Genomic DNA, 19,278 nt, shown 5'->3' with positions numbered 1-19,278 from the left:
TAATTATCTGACAGCTTCACAAACTGGCTACAGTGCAACATGAAGAACCTAAGTATAGCTAAATCTAGCGCAACCCAGGAAGAAAATAGCTCAGATAAAAATATGCCATAAGTATCTGATTTAACCTGCTGCAAAAGGTCTCTACAGATGGAAGAAGTGATAAGGAAGCTTGCACTTCTATCTCAGTGTGTTTATCTTAAAAACTGTAGTAGGGATGGGCTCTCAAGAATTCAGCGGATCAAAACTCTGGGAAGCCATACAGTTTGGTGAGAATATCTACAGGTTTACTTTTTGCTTTAAAAGATAAGAGAAAATGACACTAAAGAAGACCCACAACCCAGGCTCAGGAAAAGGGAAGCACTTTTGATGGTTGCAATCATGAAATAAATCAATCAATGAATGACCAGAAGTAACCCACAGATCTCAAAAGGAGAGTAGCATCCAATTTCACCTATCAATTGGACTAACAGACTGCAACTTGGAAACAGAAGTTCCTGCAAGAGCAGAACATAAATTAACAAACAAATATATCATCCCTCAAGCCCAAGATATTAATGACCATCCGCTTTGAAAACACACCAATTTTTTCACAGCGCTACCTAAGATGTTGTAACTCAGAGGGAATTTCTGCCTTTGAAAATAGTTTATTGCATACATTTGAAGAAAATTAGAAGGCTAAAAGCAATAAATTGAAACGAGTAGACTAAACAATGACTGCATCTTTACACTCACAAGACGTACAAAAATGAATTAACCAGAATTCTCAGCCGCGGAGGATAAAAGCATTTTCAACACAGATTTCCCTTCTTATATATATTTATACATACACACACATGCACACAAACACACACACACACACACATTTATATATATATATATATACACATATGGTTTTGGTTTATGTTCCAGAAACAAATGCAAGAGTTTCATTATAACTTATGACAACTCACTTTAATTTGCCAAAGAGAAATCCTTGAACATCACCTTCTTCTTCCTCCTCCTCCTCATCTTCCTCCTTTTTGGTTTCATTTGTTACTGAACACACACATATGCAATACAAAACAAGAAAGTTACTTAAGTAGTCTAATGTATAATTCTTGCTAATTATAAGACTGTTAACAGAAACATGCAATCAGAAAGCTGTCACCCCCAGATGCAATTTCAATTAGATTTATATCCTTGCATTCATATCTTTGGCACCAGAATGAATCACTTTACAGTACCTACCAATATTCAAATTATTTTTTTTTAAATTTAATTCTTCTAATGTTTAGAATCTCAACATAAACTGCTATGGTTGAATGGTTTAATTCCCATAGAAGTCATTTCTCAGTTTGATTGAGTGGAAAGGTACAATTCCTATCAGACAACCAATAGCAGATTTTTCCAAAAATCCTTGACTTTAGAGTCCTTGAATCCCCAACATTGGACTCAAGCCAGAGAACAGTTTGCTTCCACAGTTAATCCATTTCTGAAGAGGCTCAAAGGTTATCAAACCATAGTCCTGACAAAAGAGAGGTAACTGTAACTTTCTTTAAGTCTTGCAGATCTCCACACAAAGTAATTTCTCTTTGTCAGAATGCTATAGCTATAGTTTTCACTGGTGTATGTCTCGTTTCAACACACAATAAGATACAGTAGTACTACATTCTACGGCCCAGCCTTCCTGCAGAAGAATGAGAAATTATTTTAGAAATTAGAAAAATCAGAACTAGTTTAGGAAAAATAATCAAACCCAAAACACTGTGGTAATTGCCTCATCAGAGATACCAACAGGCACAAAATAATAGAAGATCAAAGGTAAAACAGTTTTACAGCAATTGAAAAGAAAACGAATGGGGTACGCTTTGAAGTACAGCAACAGATAACAGTAATTGTAGGTTAAGAAATGAACTGTATCCTAAGCACTGCTGTCTACAGTGCTTCCATGTCTTTTAATGCCTTAATGTGTGAGCCTTCACTATGCATGGTAGCATGTTCAGGTTGCGGTTGGACTTGATGGTCTTTTCCAACCTGAGCAATTCTGTGATTCTAAGAAAAATAAATTAAGTACAACCTTCAAAAGACTACTGACTTTATAGCCACAAATGACAGCATATTTTAATAGTATCTCTGATAGAATACCGTAAATGAAAACAAACAAACAAACAAACAAAAAGCCAATAAAACACAGCATACCTTTAACCTGTGTGTCATCTACTGCTTTGTATTCCGTGCTCTTTATTGCAAGTTCTACACCATATCCGGATAAATACATTTTTCTGGAGTGTGGTTTCTGTTTGATGATATTATTTTAACAGAACAAAAAACACAGCTTAAAAAAACCATCTGCACAGAAAATTAACAATGAACTGTAACTTTAAAATGTTATGACAGTTCACCTTTCACTTTATGGTTCCGGCAAATAATAATAATAATAATAACAACAACAACAACAATAATAACAACAATAGTAATAATAATAACAACAATAATAACAACAACAACAACAATAATAACAATAATAAAAGACAGCAGAAAGACTGTCTCTCTTCTTTTAACACCCCCTTCTCTGGGCATTTAATGAAAAATGAACCAGCCTCAGTGGGAACCAAAAAACACAAAGGGGAAGTTGTGGGGAAGGAGGAAAAGGGAAGGGCAGTCTTACAGAGAGGGAAAGTGCTGCAAAGAAGACAAAGACGCATTTTGGGAGACCACCTTGCATAGACAGGTCAGAATAAGGAGACTGTGAGTATTGCAGGTGCATAAAAGAAACAAAAGTTAAGCGAAAACTACAGTCCTATACATCTTAGAATTTAAGTTTGGCTTCCTCAGATTCTCTATTTCATTATTGTGAGCAAACAATTCTGTAAGTAATCTGCAAACCACAGATCTCATTTCCATGAAATGCCTGGCCGGCATAAATTGCAGCAACATCTCAGTGCTACAGATTATTTTTGTATTAGTTGCACCATTTGAAAGCCGTACTTTGAATATAAATTACAAAAACCTTCTGAGAATCAACACAAGGAGATGGTATAGTTCCATGTACTGGTATTAGTTTTGTCTTGTTTCTGTGTTAAGAGTAAGACAGGGAAGACATTCAGAAACATGGTTTTTAAAATACTGACACTGAGGAATACAAATGTCGAAACTGAGTAACGTCATTGACTCTCATGCTGCTGTACTGTAATGAACATGTGAAATCATAAAATTATATGTAATTGATTATTTCATTTTTCAGCTTGATTTTCTACTCTAGCTCCCATTTTACTAAATCTTGTAACTCATTTGTTCTGCCTTCTGCACCAAGGTTCACCTAAGATCCACATACAATGTACAAACCCCAGAAATATAACCAGAAAGAGATTAGAGAAAAAGACTGATAATATTATCATTTCTTTCCCGGCTTCATAGCTGTACTGTCTGTTTTCATCCTGAAAATTTCTACAGCAAACTGCAACTATCTGAAAGGGAGGTTGTAGAGAACTGGAGGTCAGTATCTTCTACCATGTTACTAGCAATAGGACTAGAGAGAATGGGCCTCAAGTTGTGCAAGGGGGAGATTCAGTTTGGATGTTAGGAAATAGTCTCTTCTCCAAGAGAGTGGCCAAGTGCTGGAATGGGCAGGAATGGAGGTGGTGGAGTCACTGCCCCTGGAGGTGCTCAGTAATCATACAGGTGTTGTACTGAGGGACATGGTTTAGTTGGCAATATTGATGGTAGGTGGATGGCTGGACTGGGTGATCTCAGAGGTTTTTTCCAATCTTGGTGACTACAATTCTATGACTCTAAATTAGAACTTGTATGTGTAGTACACATAATTCAGGCATATACAAAAACAAATGTATAAAGCATAAAACACAGAACAAAACAAGAAAAACAGAGATAGAATGTTAACAGCTTACTGAATCAACATTTACTTGAATTGCATACCTGAACATAATGCCGGAGAACATAAACAATTTCCTCCTTTTGAGCCTTCTCAGACAAAATTTTGTGGAATTTAACGAAGTCTTTAGTACCCATTTCTGCATAAAGAACAACAACCGGGCCATCCTCTTTGAGAGTTGGGTATTTGTGATCTCCTTTAAAAAGATACGGCCTGGGTCTGATTTGAGAAACAAATAATTGTGTAATTACGTATTCAGAAGAGAAATAAAAACAGTGGCAGTTTTTCTGCTTCAAAACTGAAAAACGATTATATGATAAGCTTATACTCTTACACACTAGAAAAGAACGAGCTACATAAAACCATTTCAAAATAATCACAGTTGCTCACAAACGAACTTAAAACACCACTTTTCAAAGTAAAGTCTCAAAAACTGAAAAATCAGCATAAACTATAAGTACTTTAATGTATTTTATCAAATTGCAACACAGAGAGCAAAATGAAAAGCACAGCATCGGCATTCGGGGCAATAATTGCTTACAGCAAGAACATTTTAATTGAAATGACATTAGATCTATTAGAGATACACTGAGCAATCAGTGAGTAACAAAACAGCAGAAGGAAATTCAGCCAAGTTCAAGAAAGCTGCTAACACACATGGAAACTAAGTGAGGTTATCGCTTATACCATCAAGCTTTTTTAAATTTAGTAATTTTGCTAATTTTGATTGCCCACCTTCCCTCCTCATTCAATGCCATGACTGCAGAAAAGTTATGCTTTTGTACCTGCAATAAATTAAATATTTTCTTAGATGACTGCAAATATCTTTTAAGTAGTGGGAAAGTAACAGGTGATACAATTAAGTAATGTTCTCAAGGTGCTAAATATTGATTAGCACTTTTTTTCCCGAAGTTGCTTTTGTACAGTCACACTGGAAAAATCAATAAACCCTCTCCAAACCTTCCCAAGGCAACCCAAGAAATTCTAACCCAACATATTCTGCACAAATGTGTGCACTGAAGCTACACACTCATTCAAAAATCATACTTGTAAGGCCTGAGAAGAGCTCCACATGCCACAGTTTCTGTGCTGCAAAGCTTAGGAACATCTTCCTTATAAAATCACAGGATAATAATTTACATTGGAAGGGATCTTTGGAGGTCATCTGCTTCAATTCCTCACTCAAAGCAGCGTCAATCTGTACCAAGCTGCTCATGGCCTTGACATCCTATGTAAGCTTGGTAGGTGTGCAGTACGAGACAACATTTGCAAGGCAGAGACCAAAGAAGGAGCCTGGCTTTAGAATAAACTTGGGAGCATGCAGCCATATGTTGCAGAAGTGTCAGGTAAGCTTTCCCCTGCTTATCACAGGACAGGAAATACAAAGTAGGTGCCATAAGAAAATCTGAAACAATTGAATAAGTAAGCTCTGTTCAAGAACAGATCCAGATTTGTCCCAGTGAAAGCAAAAATAGTGATGTGACTTCAAAAACTTCCTTCCAACACCCAGAGATACTACATCTGCCACAGTCATTCATAGGGCGCCAAAAGCCTAAATCAAAGGAGGTTCTCTTTCCTACACCCAGTCACCTAGGCAGAAGAGATGAATAATCCTTGGTCTCAAAAAATACCAACAGCTGTCACAGCAGTCCTGAGTGCCAACAGTCTCAAAGAATGCATTCCACATTACAGTGACCAAGCTTCACTAAAAACTTAATCACTGAGTAAAATAACACAGCACAGGGCTACTGTAATGACCTGCGATTTTGGAACTAATGAATTCCGTAAATCCAAGATAAACCTTCATTCTGTTTCTCTTTGAAACTGAACAGCAATGAAGAATTGATTCTTTTACTGCTATAAGCTAATTAATTTCTTGCTAAAAGAGTCTCTCATGAGAATGCTGCCAGAAAGGTAAGGAACAGAAGATCAGCAGGTAAAAATGATAAAATAATACATGGATGTGTGTTCTGGCACCTATTAACCAGCTACTAGGGTACTACGGCCAATGACATCCCTGTACAGATAGTTGCCAAAGTAGCATGCATGACTCTCGTCAGATATTTCTGCTCTCGGATGAAAATGCCCCAGAAATCGTAGTGTTGTTTTCAAGATACGCAATTCTAATCATTTTATCACTGAAGATTTTTCTTTGAAACATTCAAGGCCGTTGAGCAGCCCATTGCATCTTCACAGAATAGTTTCTATTAGAGCCACACAGCCCACTGGAACATAACTGAAACAAATCACGGTGGATGCTGCATAAAGGAAGGGCTGAAACAAAGCCTTGATCTTGACATGTGGACCTTATCCTTTTGGGCTCTCCTCAGTCCAAAGTGCCTGAGCCCTCCTAGACATCAGACTGAGCTGATGGATCTGCACAAAATAATGCTGCAAGCTCTTATTTCTTTCACTGAGGCTTGAAACTACAATACCTATAAAACAAAGTATTTCTCCAGGTTCCCATTCCATACAGGGAACTTAAAAGTATAACTGAAAACCTTGCTTAAGCCTGGCTTAACTGAAAGAGTCAGGACGGACAAAAGACCAAAAAACAACAAAAAGCACAAGGGAAAATAGTTCAAAATAGGAGGAGTTCAAAAGGGAGAAGCATACATCAATAAAACCAAAGGACTACTTGTCCTAAAAGCCACAGAGAAAAAGAATAACTGAGTTAGAGGAACCAACAGCAAGACAGTACACTGTCCCATATGTCATTACGTACACCACACAGAAAAGGCAGAGGAGGAGCACAGCCCTTTCTATATCACTTAGGCTCTAAGTCTCCAGCACTAATGACTGAGCATTTACTACCCAGAGCGTAACTGGAAACAATAGAGGAAACTACTTGGAGGGGAACATTTTTTCTTAAAAGTTTAGCTTTGGGAACTCTAAATATTTGAGTGATTCATCTGTTTCTGGGCTAGATAAAAAGAGAGGAAGTTCAATAAGATTTTGTCCCTGCAGCCATAAAGGTTGCAATGCAAAGAACAGTACACTCAGACACTGTGGTAATCTTTTCTTTCTTTTTCCACAGTTTACATTTGGTCAAAATCAAACTCCAAGAATTATGGCTCACTACATCATCTTTCAGGTTCAAACCTCCATGAAGTAGCTGAGAGTATGGACTGAGAGTATGATGACTTTGACCACTGCAGAAAGAAAAATAAAACCACACCTACATACACCTACATCTTGAAAAAATACAATTGTTTTCTGTTTTGGTAAACATTTTGCTTTCATTATTATTTATTTACTTGAATAGGTTCTACATTATTTCATGTCTGCAACTCATTATGGAGCAGTGCTAGTTTCCACTGGACAAAACCTACAGAGTTTTGAGTGGTGCACAGGTTAAGAAAAGTTATGCCAGCTTACATAGATTCATCTTTCACTCCTACAGTTCAGAAACTCTCAAATACATTGACAACAACTACATAAACGTGTCCGCTGGTAGAAGCACTGACTCTGAAGCATGGAACAGTATGTTTGCGCACTGTAAACTTGACTATCTCACACCAACAAAAAGAGGAAAAAAATCAAAAATATTCCTGCAGTTAGAGGAGCAAAGCTCTTTGTTTTATTTTAAAAGTGTATTTTGATGCGTATTTAATGAATTTCCGCAACACTGAGCATTTAAAATATTCCAGAACCAGAAGTAATTCCTTTGGAATAATGTGTATTTTAAATAGGCAGTAAGTACTGATTTATGGGGTTGTTAATATCAAATGTTGTTAATATCAAATGTACAGCATGTAAAATCCCAAACTATTTCAAGCAGAACTGCTATAATGCATTTTGGCTTTTAGGGATGCATTTCTTTCTCTTAAAACAAGATCATGACATTTACCTCTTATTAGCCTTCTTCAGAAGCTTTTTAATTTCATTAGTCTTACAGGTGTGCTTCTCATGGATAACCACAAATGCGCTGCAGCCTTCTGGTGGAGGTTCATCAGCTGCAATCTAATATTTCAACAATTATACTTAACCAGAATACTTTGATTGCACTTAAACTCATATCCCTCTGATTAAAATAACAGCTGTCATTGAGTTGTGTTTCTAATTAAGCCCGTTCAAAGTTGTGTACATGTGAAAACAGTAATGGAAAATATTAAAAGACCTAGACCAAACTTTGTGAGATGCAGGCTATCAAATGTGGTCATATTCCAGAAAATACAAGTATAGTTATGTTCTGTAATGATGGGGCTCAGAAATGTCCTCCATAGGCTGATATCACAGACTGCACTCAAAGGCATTTTTAATTTTAGTTACTGTCAATATTTGACTACTCTGTATTTCAAATTCTGAAATATTAACATAATGGAAGAGATGAGAAGTCCACTAAATTACAGATCTAAATGTCTTGCATCTGTAGGAAATCTCCCACTTTGGGAAATGTCTGAATTCCCATTACAGTATTTAAAACAATGTAAAAACAAAGAATCAAATAAAACCACTTGAATTTTAAGAAAGAACAATTAAAAAAAAAATTACCCTGGAAGTAAAGCTATTCATACAATTAAGCAGAAATATTTATTCTGCACAATAAAACCAGCTCATAAAACATAATATTGTGCCTTTTATAATACAGATCAGATTTGATTGCAAAAAACCACCAGCATGTATATTACTGAATTGCAATAATGAAACTGATTTACTCTGAAGCCAAAACAGCACATAAATCATTCACCAAATGTATGGGAGAATATATTCCTTGAATATACCTGCTGAAACATCTGAACGGTTGGAGAATACGCCCGTATGGAAAGTGCAAACTTCAACAGATTGATTTGGAAATTGGATAAAAATTGTCCTGCTTTCTTCAAGATTAAATTGTAATACGAATACTCCGTATCTGTTGAAGAAAAAAACCAACAAATTTTTAGTATTTAGTTTCCAACTGCATGACATCTCTATCCATGCAGAGTAATAGGCAAATATTCTTTAAGCACTGACAGGCACTTAAGTCTTCAATGTTGTCCACTGACAACTGTTGATTTTACTACCAATTCTAAAGACCTAACATAACACAAATAAACCAGAAGTGAGCAGAATAGCACCAGTTAAAAACTAAAGCATTTTCAGCAATATACAAATCCATTCAAGACAATAATACTGCTCAGCAGACTTATATATGGAAAGCACTGAGTAGAGCTTATTCATTTCTTTCTATTTTTCAAGCTTCTACTTCCAATGCAAAATGTGAAGGTTATTTACATGTAATGAGCATTATTTTCAAATTATTTTCTCATATTTAGTTATGGAACATTCAAACCACACAGCTTATATTAATAAAGCTCTTCTGAAGGTAATATCCTTTAGTCTATTCTCACATCATATTTCTTTCCTAGAAATATATGATAAACAAGATTATGAGGAGGGATGTGGATTCCAGTCCTAGCAATCCTCAAACAATCTTGCCTTCTCAAGGCCAAAATTAGGACTCCAAGTAAAAAAGGAAGGTGAGCGCTGTCTGGGAACCACAGAAGTTATAATAAGGAACTGTGGCTAGAAATCAGTAATTTCTTTCTTCTGGAAGTGGAATATTATAGAATCACAGATGGATTCGGGATGGAAAGGACCCCAAAGATCATCCAGTTCCAACCTCCTGCCTGTGGGCAAGGACGCTTCCTACTAGGTCAGGCTATCCAGTGCCCCATGCAACCTAGTCTTGGATGCCTCCAGGGAAGAGACACTCACAGCTTCTCTGGGCAGCCTGTGCCAGCACTGCAACACACATACCCTCTTTCAGTTTAAAGTCATTACCCCTTGTCCTATCATTACATTCCCTGATAAAGAATCCCTCTCCAGCTTTCCTGTAGGTACCCTTCAGGTACTGGAAGGCCTCCCCAGAGCCTTCCTTCTCCAGGCTGATCTAGCCCAGCCCTCAGCCTCTCTCCATAGCAGATCTGCTCCAGCCCTCTGATCATTCCTGTGGCCCTCCTACGGACCCACTCCAAGAGCTTCACATACTTCTTATGTTGGGAACCCCAGGGCTGAAGGCAAAACTACTGATGGGGCCACATAAAGGCAGAGCAAAGGGGATCAATCACCTCCCTCACCCTGATAACCAACCCTCTTCTAATACAGCTGAGTAGGGTTGGCTTTCTGGGCTACACATGAATAGTCTCATGCTCTCTTCAGGCACAAGGCAAAGAAACCTAATTAGAAGAAGCTGTAGTACTTTTTAACAAGCTGTGAAAAAAAAAAAAATAAAACAAAACAGTGTTGTCGTAAAGAATTTAAGAAATAACATGCATCAAAATTTGAACTGGTCTGAATGCGTTATACAGGGCAATGTATTTTTGAACACAAAACACAAAGTCAGAGAACCAAAGCTGTTACCCTAACACACATTGCGCATAATCCCTGTTCCAGAGGTTGGTCTTCTACTGAAGAACAGATGAAAGATGCACAGGCCAATGCAAAACAGACATAGTGGTAAAAAAAATCTAAGTAACCAGAATGTATTTTACTTACATGACTAAATACCAGCTGTACCTGCAGCAATTAAGGATCTTCTGTGTGTGTAATTACAGTATTTTCCTAAGAAGTTGAAAAATTACATCAAGGGAAAGTGAACTGATGGGAGAAACCACTCTCACTGCCCAGCTTAAATCTACCTGTGTTCTTGTATTCTAAAGGTGCTCTTTCTGCGCAAAAGGGATTATCGCCCCAGTGGGATTTTTACAGTCTGAAAATGACCCCTCACGACCTTACATGTCTCATTTTACCCAACTCAGATGCAGTAGATCTCAGAAACACTTGCATTAGATAATGACTGCAGTTATCAAAATGATGCTTCTTTGCCATAGTCCGAGCCACATACCACAACCTGCAGGTCAGTTTTGGTCTGTTAACTGCACCCAACTCTACATGTGAATAAACTTCTGAGCAAGTTCTCATGAAAAGACTCTCTTGAGAGGGAGGTAAAAATAAATAAAAAAAAATCAATAAAAAATAACCTGGAAGATGAAGGAAAAAAATCCACAACAAAACTTGGAGAAGAAGAAATGTGGCAACAGTCGATCGTTCATTATTCTGATATCAAAATAGCAGAAAACATCATTTTACTCTGTAGACAGCTGAGTCTTTCACTGTTCCTGTCTAACAGGGGGATTATGGTAATTTTAATTACTATCATTTCCATCAAACTTGAAATTAACTGGGCTATTTCTACTTACACTAACATTGCTGGCCTCATTCAGGCTACAGTTGCACCTCTTTAAGTTTCAGCACGTTAAATCAATCCACACCAACAGCAATATGAACATGCAAAAACATCTTTTTCTAAGATTATTATATGCTTCAAACTATTTTCATATAGTATTTGCTCCTTGAAACATGACAACTGCCTGCCCTTCAGGCACACTGTTAACAACATACTCTATGCTGAAAAGTAGAAGCTATAATAAATTTCTAGGATGTTAGGAGGAATCACAGAGAAACAGATGTTTTGGCTGTAAAGCGTTGCATGGTAGCACAGAGCCATTAAATTCATTAACAAAGCTGATTAAAAAATAAGTGGGATGGCAATGATAGGGATACAGCTCCGGGTCTGAAACATCCAAATGTAAACGCACAAGCCTTCATATGTACCATCTGTAAACTGCCATTCTAGTCAATATAGTTTAGCAGTCAACAAAACATGAAAAGCTATTTAGCTCACTCTAGAGATGTCTGAATTTGCCAGCTGAATAGCTCTCTAAGCTCCTGCAGCCAAACTGACTACAACAAGGACTGAAGCAGATAACAAGTAAGCCAATAGTTAACATCTATCTACATTTTATGTTCACAGACTACAGCTGTATCTCACATTACAGGTAGATTAAATATAACGTAACAAAAGGGAAAAGACCAGGATGGTCACAAAAGGGAAGCAAAGGTCTTTATCAGAGCTCTTTATGACCTCAGGCCAAGTAAAAATATGCACCCCAAAATTAATCTGAAAAGATGCTGGTGCTTCACAGAATTGAAAGTACTGTGGCACAGGAAGCAGGGTGAGCAAACATAAGAAATGTAATAAAGTCAGAAGACCAATGGGTGACAGGCTTATTGGTTTGAAGTATGAGAGTATGGAGATTGTTCCAAATGCATATATATATGTGTATTTGTACCTACAGACCCATCAGGGAATTAAGAGTGCCCAGATTACAGCAGTTCAAGCAGTCATCAGCCAGTTGAACTGCCATAAATTCAAGCCAGATGCCAGTATAAATAGAAGTTTATTTTATTGCATGATTATTACAGAAAAGTACCATGCCTGTGAGACTGTATTATTTCCTCTGCGTGATTGGTATGGGCATAAAAACACTCAATCTGTTTTGAATAATGTTGGTCTAATAAAGCGTGTACTGATAAACTGTCTGTATCTGCAAAAGACAATTTGCATTATTGCTGTTTATGTGGAATATATTGTTCTATTCTACTGGAGAAAAGAGTTTCCTTATTAGCATATGTGGGGCTTTTTGTTTCATCTGTGTTGTTATTGTAGTTGGCTTTGGGTGTTTTTCAGTATTTGTGAGGGAGTTGATAACATATGAACTAAATCACTTAGGAAGACAATAAACACTCCAGTTACTGTTTGTCAGCAGGTAACTGACTACTTACCTTCACTCCATGTTCTTAAATTAACTTTCTGAGATATAAAATCAGCAGCAAGTTTAAAGTGTAGGCTCATTATTTTCTAACAGTGCTTCTCTTTACAATTAAATTATTAAATCTTAGTGTTCTTTATAACTTACATACAGACCAAAATAGCAGCAAATTCAGTTCAAAACTTTCCACAAGCCCAGAGCCAAATGTGTTTCATAGTAACTATACAGATTGTTGTCCATGTTACCTGAAGATCTCACTGTAATTTAACAGGGCGTATCTCATCATTACCCTTTCAGATATTTTTCATAGCACATATGCTCACTCACGTCCAAGTTGATTTGAGTCATTATTAAAGAAAGCGCTATAACATTCACACTAACCCTACAAAATGTTATACCAAATTCCACATACGTTTTTCCTACTTCAAATCTAGAATTTCTTAACCTTCTAAGATTTCTTTTTTTTGTTTGAAATCACCCTGTTATCCATCTTACCAACTGTTCATATCATAAAGATCGTCACTCACTTCAATCAATCTTTTCTACCTACCACTCACATAATATCAACTGTACCTTAACTACTCATTTCAAGAAAAGAAGAAAAAAAAAAAGAAATCTAGAAGTGACTTCTAGAAGTCATCCTATCTAAACTTCTGCTTAGGGGAGATCCAATTTTAATGCTAGATATAGGTGCTCTGGGCCTTGAGCACAGAGTTCTGAGTACCTCCCAAGACGGTGAATATACAACATGAACTGTACAACAGTCCACTTGCTTACTCACACCCACAGCATAAACATTTCTCCCAATCTCTAACCAGAATTTCCACATTTCACCTTTTGCCCATTGATTCATTTTATTGCAGATCTTCATGAAGGGTCTGTCTCTATCTTCAGTACATCATGCTATCAGGCAGTTGAAGATATAAGATCTGTCCTTACTCTTCTCTCCTTCATGCTGAATACAAACCAGTTCACAGACTTTCCTCACAAGTCTGCTTCAGTTCCCCAAGTGCTATGATGACCTTATCCTTTGCCAGAGTCTTTCTTGTAATGGAGAGCACCAAACTGGCCTAGTACTACAGAAGCAGTCTTGCAAGTGCCACAGTGAAACAATCACTTTTCTCAACTTGCTTGCTACACTCAAGCAACTCAGTAGGAAACTGGTCTTCACGGGCCTAATGGTGCAATGAAACTCACTGCTGGCAAGAATATACAGCTCTGTTTCTCAAGAACTGCTTTCCACTCAGCCACTGCCACTCTTATCCTGTTGCTGAAGTTATTCCAGCCCACATGCAGGAATCCTTCAAGTGTCTTTAATGCTGAACTTTCAGATCTTTCTCCTGGCCCATCTCTCTAGCTTGCCAGCTTCTTGATTCATCCCAGTTCTGTACCACTCACAACCCTGCGGCAGCTGTAATGCAAGACACTACCCAGAGCTTTGATAAAGACGTTAAGCAGTTAGCCATGGTACATAGCATTAACAAATGCCAGTAGTAGACAGATACAAATCAGACTGAGCTTTATTCCATTTTCCATATCCTCACAGTCCTACACAGAAAGCTCCACACAGCACTCACCACTCAGGCTTACTGTTCTCAGTTGTTCTCTGGTTTTGTTTATATCCTTTACCTCAGACTATCCTCAAGTTTTCATTAGCTCACACAACTTTTTTTTTTTTTTGTCCTTCCAGTTTATATTCCACACCTATAATCACAATTCTTTGTACATCATCTGCTTCTACTAGACCCTTTCTGAAAAAAAAAAAAAAGAAGGGTATGCAACGGAAGCAGTGAGAAAATAGAGCAGAACATCATGTTCTACTCAACACAAAAATGCTCCATGCAATCATAAGCAAGCAAATGTTGTTCACCGTGTTGGTCTCTGTTCCGTTTCCACCAATTTCCTAAGTATCGCTTCTTTGGGCATTGCTAAGCACAATGCTCTCAGAGACTTACCCACAGGGACACAACAAACTTTTTGACTTGTATTCAGTCATACTTGCAGAGACGTGACGTTCCTTGAGTTCTATTTCCCTGCAATATATTATATTCTGAGCATGATAGGGATTAATTTCCATCATCTCACGTTGCTGACATGATTTTCCTACTTTCCATCTTCTGATTACTTACGTTAACATTCAATTTATATATACATATATATATATTATATATATATATATATATATATATATAAAAATATAATATAGCTTCTTCTAGTGGCACATCCCCTTGCCTTAAAGAATGCTACTATTTTGAAATAAAGAACGAATGAAACAAACTTAACTTGTTCAGAAGCTTTTTTGCCTTGTTCATCTATTAAACTTACAAGTAGGTTTAATACCAAGTAACATGTTAAAACATTTTTTGTTATTAGTTCTTGCCCTTTCTACTAAGCTACTCCCTAAGATATTTTTGGAGATGGCTCACCTTCCTTTTTCAGTTGATTTTATCTCAGAACTTCTAGCAACTTAATATTCTGTCATCACAGAAAGTATTTCATTATGTTTTGCCACCAATATTATTCTAAAACACAAACATAATTGTTAATACAGTCTCTACATCACCAAGAATTACTTAATATGTCTGCGTTTTCTTCCTTTTTTCCTTTAACTATCACTCTCATTTTAGCCATTTGTGTGATTCTCTCCTCTTCAAACATACTCCTTCCACAACACATTAATTCTGAATATTCCTATAAACTCTTGCTGAATCGTATCAGAGGGGAGGTGTATTTAATCTTAGCATTTCTGTTCCACGCTGTAAAAGCAGCTCAGTCCATCTTGTCTTCCTTGTTTTTAAAACAGCCCTGCAGGTGGAGAATATTTTCTCTGGGAGAAAATAAGCTGAAACTTTCTGAAAGAAAACTGTTTAACAAGAAGTCACGGAAGAGACAGGCTTTACCTGACTGCAAGTAGCTAATGTGTTAGCTTGATTCTCATAAAGGACAGAAAGGCAATTTATTAAAACTAGCATGCTGTTCAACTTACCTCCTTGCTTATAAACTGTTAATTCTCGTACAGTTTCCAAGAACTGCCAAAACTTCTCATTACCATCTTCTGCAATAAATTCACTGTTCAAAAAATAAAAATGAATTGTCCATAGGTTGAATTTCTTCAAAGACATACCATAGTAAAAATCCTCTGCTGTTTTGAAGTAACAACAAAGACCCAGCAAGAATGGAGCACTTAATACCTGGTACATTTTGGTTAAATTTTGAACAAAATACTACCAAACCAAACTTTACCATCAGAGCTGAAAAGTAAAGAGACTACCAATAAACACGTGTTCTCTCTTTATTTTTTCCATTTGCTTACCAATATACTGTTGTATACGGAAACCAGTTGAGAATAGAAACTTTTATTAAATAGCAGCTACATATACAAACAAGAACACAGCGTTGGGTTACATTTTTAATTCAATCACAGACTATTATCCATTACAGTGTTTACTTTGATAAAGAAGGGAGGTCACAACCTCTCAAACACTTTCAAAGACGGGTTGTTCATTATAATTGAAAAAGACTGAATTTGCTTTATTCTGAATACAGTTTTTACACTTAATGGTAACACTTCTTTAGTCTTTCTTAAGGAAACATCAGCTGTTGCTATCACGAGTGCACTGTTTTCTCATGTTTACTTTGGAACCTTGCCACTTCTTTGATCACAGGAGCTTGCAGTTCCCCCTTTTGTGGGAGTCCTCCATACAGCATGAAGCACGTTGACATTAAATAAGCAATAGATTTTGTAAAACAAACAGGCTCAGGAGCCACGAACTTCTAAAGCTGGAAAGCATTAAGGCTTCAATACTTTTAATTTATGATTGTAAATGAGCAGTACGCTTCCTGAAGGCGTGATTTACTACAGCAGCTCATCTTCATTAATGCATTCCCATAAGTTGAGCGAGATCAACACCAGAGAATCATAGAACCACTGAATGCCCCTCCCCCCCCTCCCCAGTCTCCCACCCGACCCCCGGCCTGGGCAGCAAACGCCGCTCCCTTCCCCCGAGGAGGGCGGCGGGGGCTGCACGCACCTCGCCTCCAGCAGCAATGGGGTCGCCGGCCATTTCGCCGCCAGCCGGGCCGTCACGGCCGGGTTAGAGGCCGGGTCCCCATAGCAGGGACACGGCCACAACCGCAGGAGGAGCAGAAGGGCGAGAAGAAGCGAGACTGGAGAGGCAGCCATAAGGCAGCGCCAAGCACACTCACACAGTCACCACCCACACAGCTCCCGCTGCCCGGAGCAAGCCCCGCCCACTTAGCCAATGCTGCACTCCTATTGGCTGCCCTGTGAGCTATCTATCGGACTATTGGTCATTCTACAGGCCAATCACGGGCAGACGCCATATAAATACAGTGGAGTTGTACATACTTAGGCTTTGACACGCGGCTCTGTGTTGTGTGCGCATGCGCGGAGTAGCGGCTCGCTGTGGGGAGGTGTCTCTGCGCGCGCATTGGAGTGTTGGTAGCGGCTCCTTCATGAGGCGGGGGCTGTGTTGGGTTTATTGAGGGAAAGATAGGCAGAAAAAGAGAAAAATCACAAAATTATCAAGGTTGGAAAAGACCTAGAAGATCATCTAGTCCAACCATTAGCAATACTTCCCGGCTAAATCATGAAAGAAAGATCCTTTCCACTTAAATGCAGAGGCCTCCATTGGACACAAAATCTCTTTCCCAACACGTTTATCTCAACAATATTATCAGTATTATCAACAATTTAGAGTTATTGTTTTGTCAGGTGCCCTATCTCATCCAACCTCCTGCTCAGAGCAGGTCTCTGAGGTCTTTGTCCACCTCAAGGATGGCACCTGTGTCTCCTTGAGAGACTTGATTCTGCTCTTCAGAAATAAGTATGGTTTTGTAACAGCAGCACCTTCCTCATGAAGGGAATATTTGTGTGCGTCCATCTACATTCCAGTATTTGTATTAATCTTCCCTTTCCTTTGGTACCTTAACTACATTCTAGCCACAAAGAGCCAACATACGCTATTCAGAAATCGATTTCTTCATATTCATGCAAAGGCAGATTTTAATCTTATAAGCAGTGTGCAAACCTAGGAGATGGAGAGCAGACTTAATCTTCATTTCTCCGTCAGAGTCTGATGTAATTAAGTATTCCAAATAAGAGACTTAGACATTCCTGTGCGCACATTCCATATGTATGAAGAAAACCCTCAGTTTTCCTGAGCCATTTTTCAGCAGAACAGAAAAACAATTACAGTAGAACTTTAAAATTATTCATCTCACAGCTGTGTAAATAAGAATTGATTATCATAGCTGCTTCACTGTGAATAGAGGAAGTGATTAATGAGAGTTTTTCAGTAAGATGCAAATGTTTTCTAGTATGAGTCCTAGTGAGCTATGTCTACTTAAATGCAACAGTAGCGTTAAGTGAGAATAAGTTGAACTTTGTCAGTGTAATCAGTCAGCTGAAAATACAACTTTCCTTTTACAGACTGAACGTTTTTGAGCTAAAGGGCTTAATTTCTCCCTTACCTAGAGGTAATACAAATGACTATCACTAGTCAAATGATATTGCTGTTACCTAGTTATTGATTTACAACCTTCTGAGCAGTGACTGCTGGCATCCTTTTGCTTTGCTGTAAGTTTGGATGCCGATCTCTTCAGAACCTGTCGGTGTCATTCTCTGCATTATGAACAGAGCAGGCCTTTGAGGTATTTCCCTGAAGAGATTAAGTATGAACGGTAAGTACTGAATTGCTTTTCATCCGTGCCACTGGAAATGAACACCAACCTGAATTATAAGATTAGCATATCTCTATATAGCGATATTATGCAATTAGCATATGTCTATATAGCGATATTATGCAATTAGCATATGTCTATATAGCGATATTATGCAGTAAACAATGCCGAATGTATTTTATAATTTTTTATCTCTTCATTTGACGTGCACAGAAGAGCAAATAATAAAAAAATTGTAGGAAAAGTAACAAGCCTGATATTGGCAGCTCAGAACCTGTTCAGTGGCAGCTCTCTTGGTGATCATAATTATGCTGCTTTGATGTAAGCCTACGTAATGCTACTATAGTAAATGTGCTTCTCTCTCAAACTGTTAGTAACAGTTTGAGAGTAAACAGTAAAACACACAAACAAACAAATAGCAATATTTTGCTTTCTAAAATAAACATAGAAGTTACAACCTTGGAACTATAAAGAAAATATGTCCTGGGTCAGATGAAACAGCTATGAATCTCAGGGTATGTTTGTGGAGCTTAGTGGACAACAGTAAGTTTGGGGGAATACAGCTACAGCTTTTTGTGGGTACAGCAGCTCAAGTCTGTGAGTCATAAATGGTTGCAGATATGTTTGTAATCCCTATGATATGTCATTTTACTTCTGTTTTTTTTATTATTCAGAAACAAACATATTTGGTAACACTTTAACAATATGCTTCTGTTTGTCAAATCTTTGTCAGTAAATCTGATAGGAATACAGGTCTGTATGCTTCAACTGATTTCTAAAAAGAGGTTGTCAGTGGACAACATACAGGCAATCTTACTGCAAGAGTATTCTAACTTGCACAGTAAGCTGGTGTGGGACAAATCTGCATGGGACCTTAGTATTTAATGTAGACAGTAAAAAGCATTCTATAAAATTTCTATAAGCTTCCATCACTGGAACAGGCTGCCCAGGGAGGTGGTGGAGTCTCCTTCTCTGGAGATATTCAAGACCCGTCTGGATGCCTACCTGTGCGACGTGGTGTAGGGAACCTGCTTTGGCAGGGGGTTGGACTCGATGATCTCTAGAGGTCCCTTCCAACCCTTACAATTCTGTGATTCTGTGATAAAG

The 19,278-nt window shown here is 37.8% G+C and overlaps 1 protein-coding gene across 3 annotated transcripts in view; it reads right to left on the bottom strand.

Annotated features, from left to right (window-relative positions):
* The window catches only part of UGGT2 (UDP-glucose glycoprotein glucosyltransferase 2), a 66,307-nt gene extending 49,601 nt beyond the window's left edge, over positions 1–16,706 (bottom strand). For 2 of the 3 annotated variants that reach the window (XM_015851550.2, XM_015851551.2), the window contains exons 1-7: positions 16,500–16,705; positions 15,455–15,537; positions 8,596–8,726; positions 7,722–7,834; positions 3,916–4,090; positions 2,179–2,275; positions 951–1,035 (exon numbers count right to left, since the gene is read on the bottom strand). In XM_015851550.2, coding sequence (XP_015707036.1) covers positions 951–1,035; positions 2,179–2,275; positions 3,916–4,090; positions 7,722–7,834; positions 8,596–8,726; positions 15,455–15,537; positions 16,500–16,651 — 836 coding nt within the window. In that variant the 5' untranslated portion in view covers positions 16,652–16,705. Of the gene's footprint in view, positions 1–950; positions 1,036–2,178; positions 2,276–3,915; positions 4,091–7,721; positions 7,835–8,595; positions 8,727–15,454; positions 15,538–16,499 lie in introns of all 3 variants that reach the window. The other variant, XM_032442037.1, reaches the window with a different exon arrangement.
* Positions 16,707–19,278: the final 2,572 nt, after the last annotated feature.

Source organism: Coturnix japonica, chromosome 1, assembly GCF_001577835.2.
Source record: "Coturnix japonica isolate 7356 chromosome 1, Coturnix japonica 2.1, whole genome shotgun sequence".
NCBI lineage: Eukaryota > Metazoa > Chordata > Aves > Galliformes > Phasianidae > Coturnix > Coturnix japonica.
This window is presented reverse-complemented; position numbering and strand designations above follow the sequence as displayed.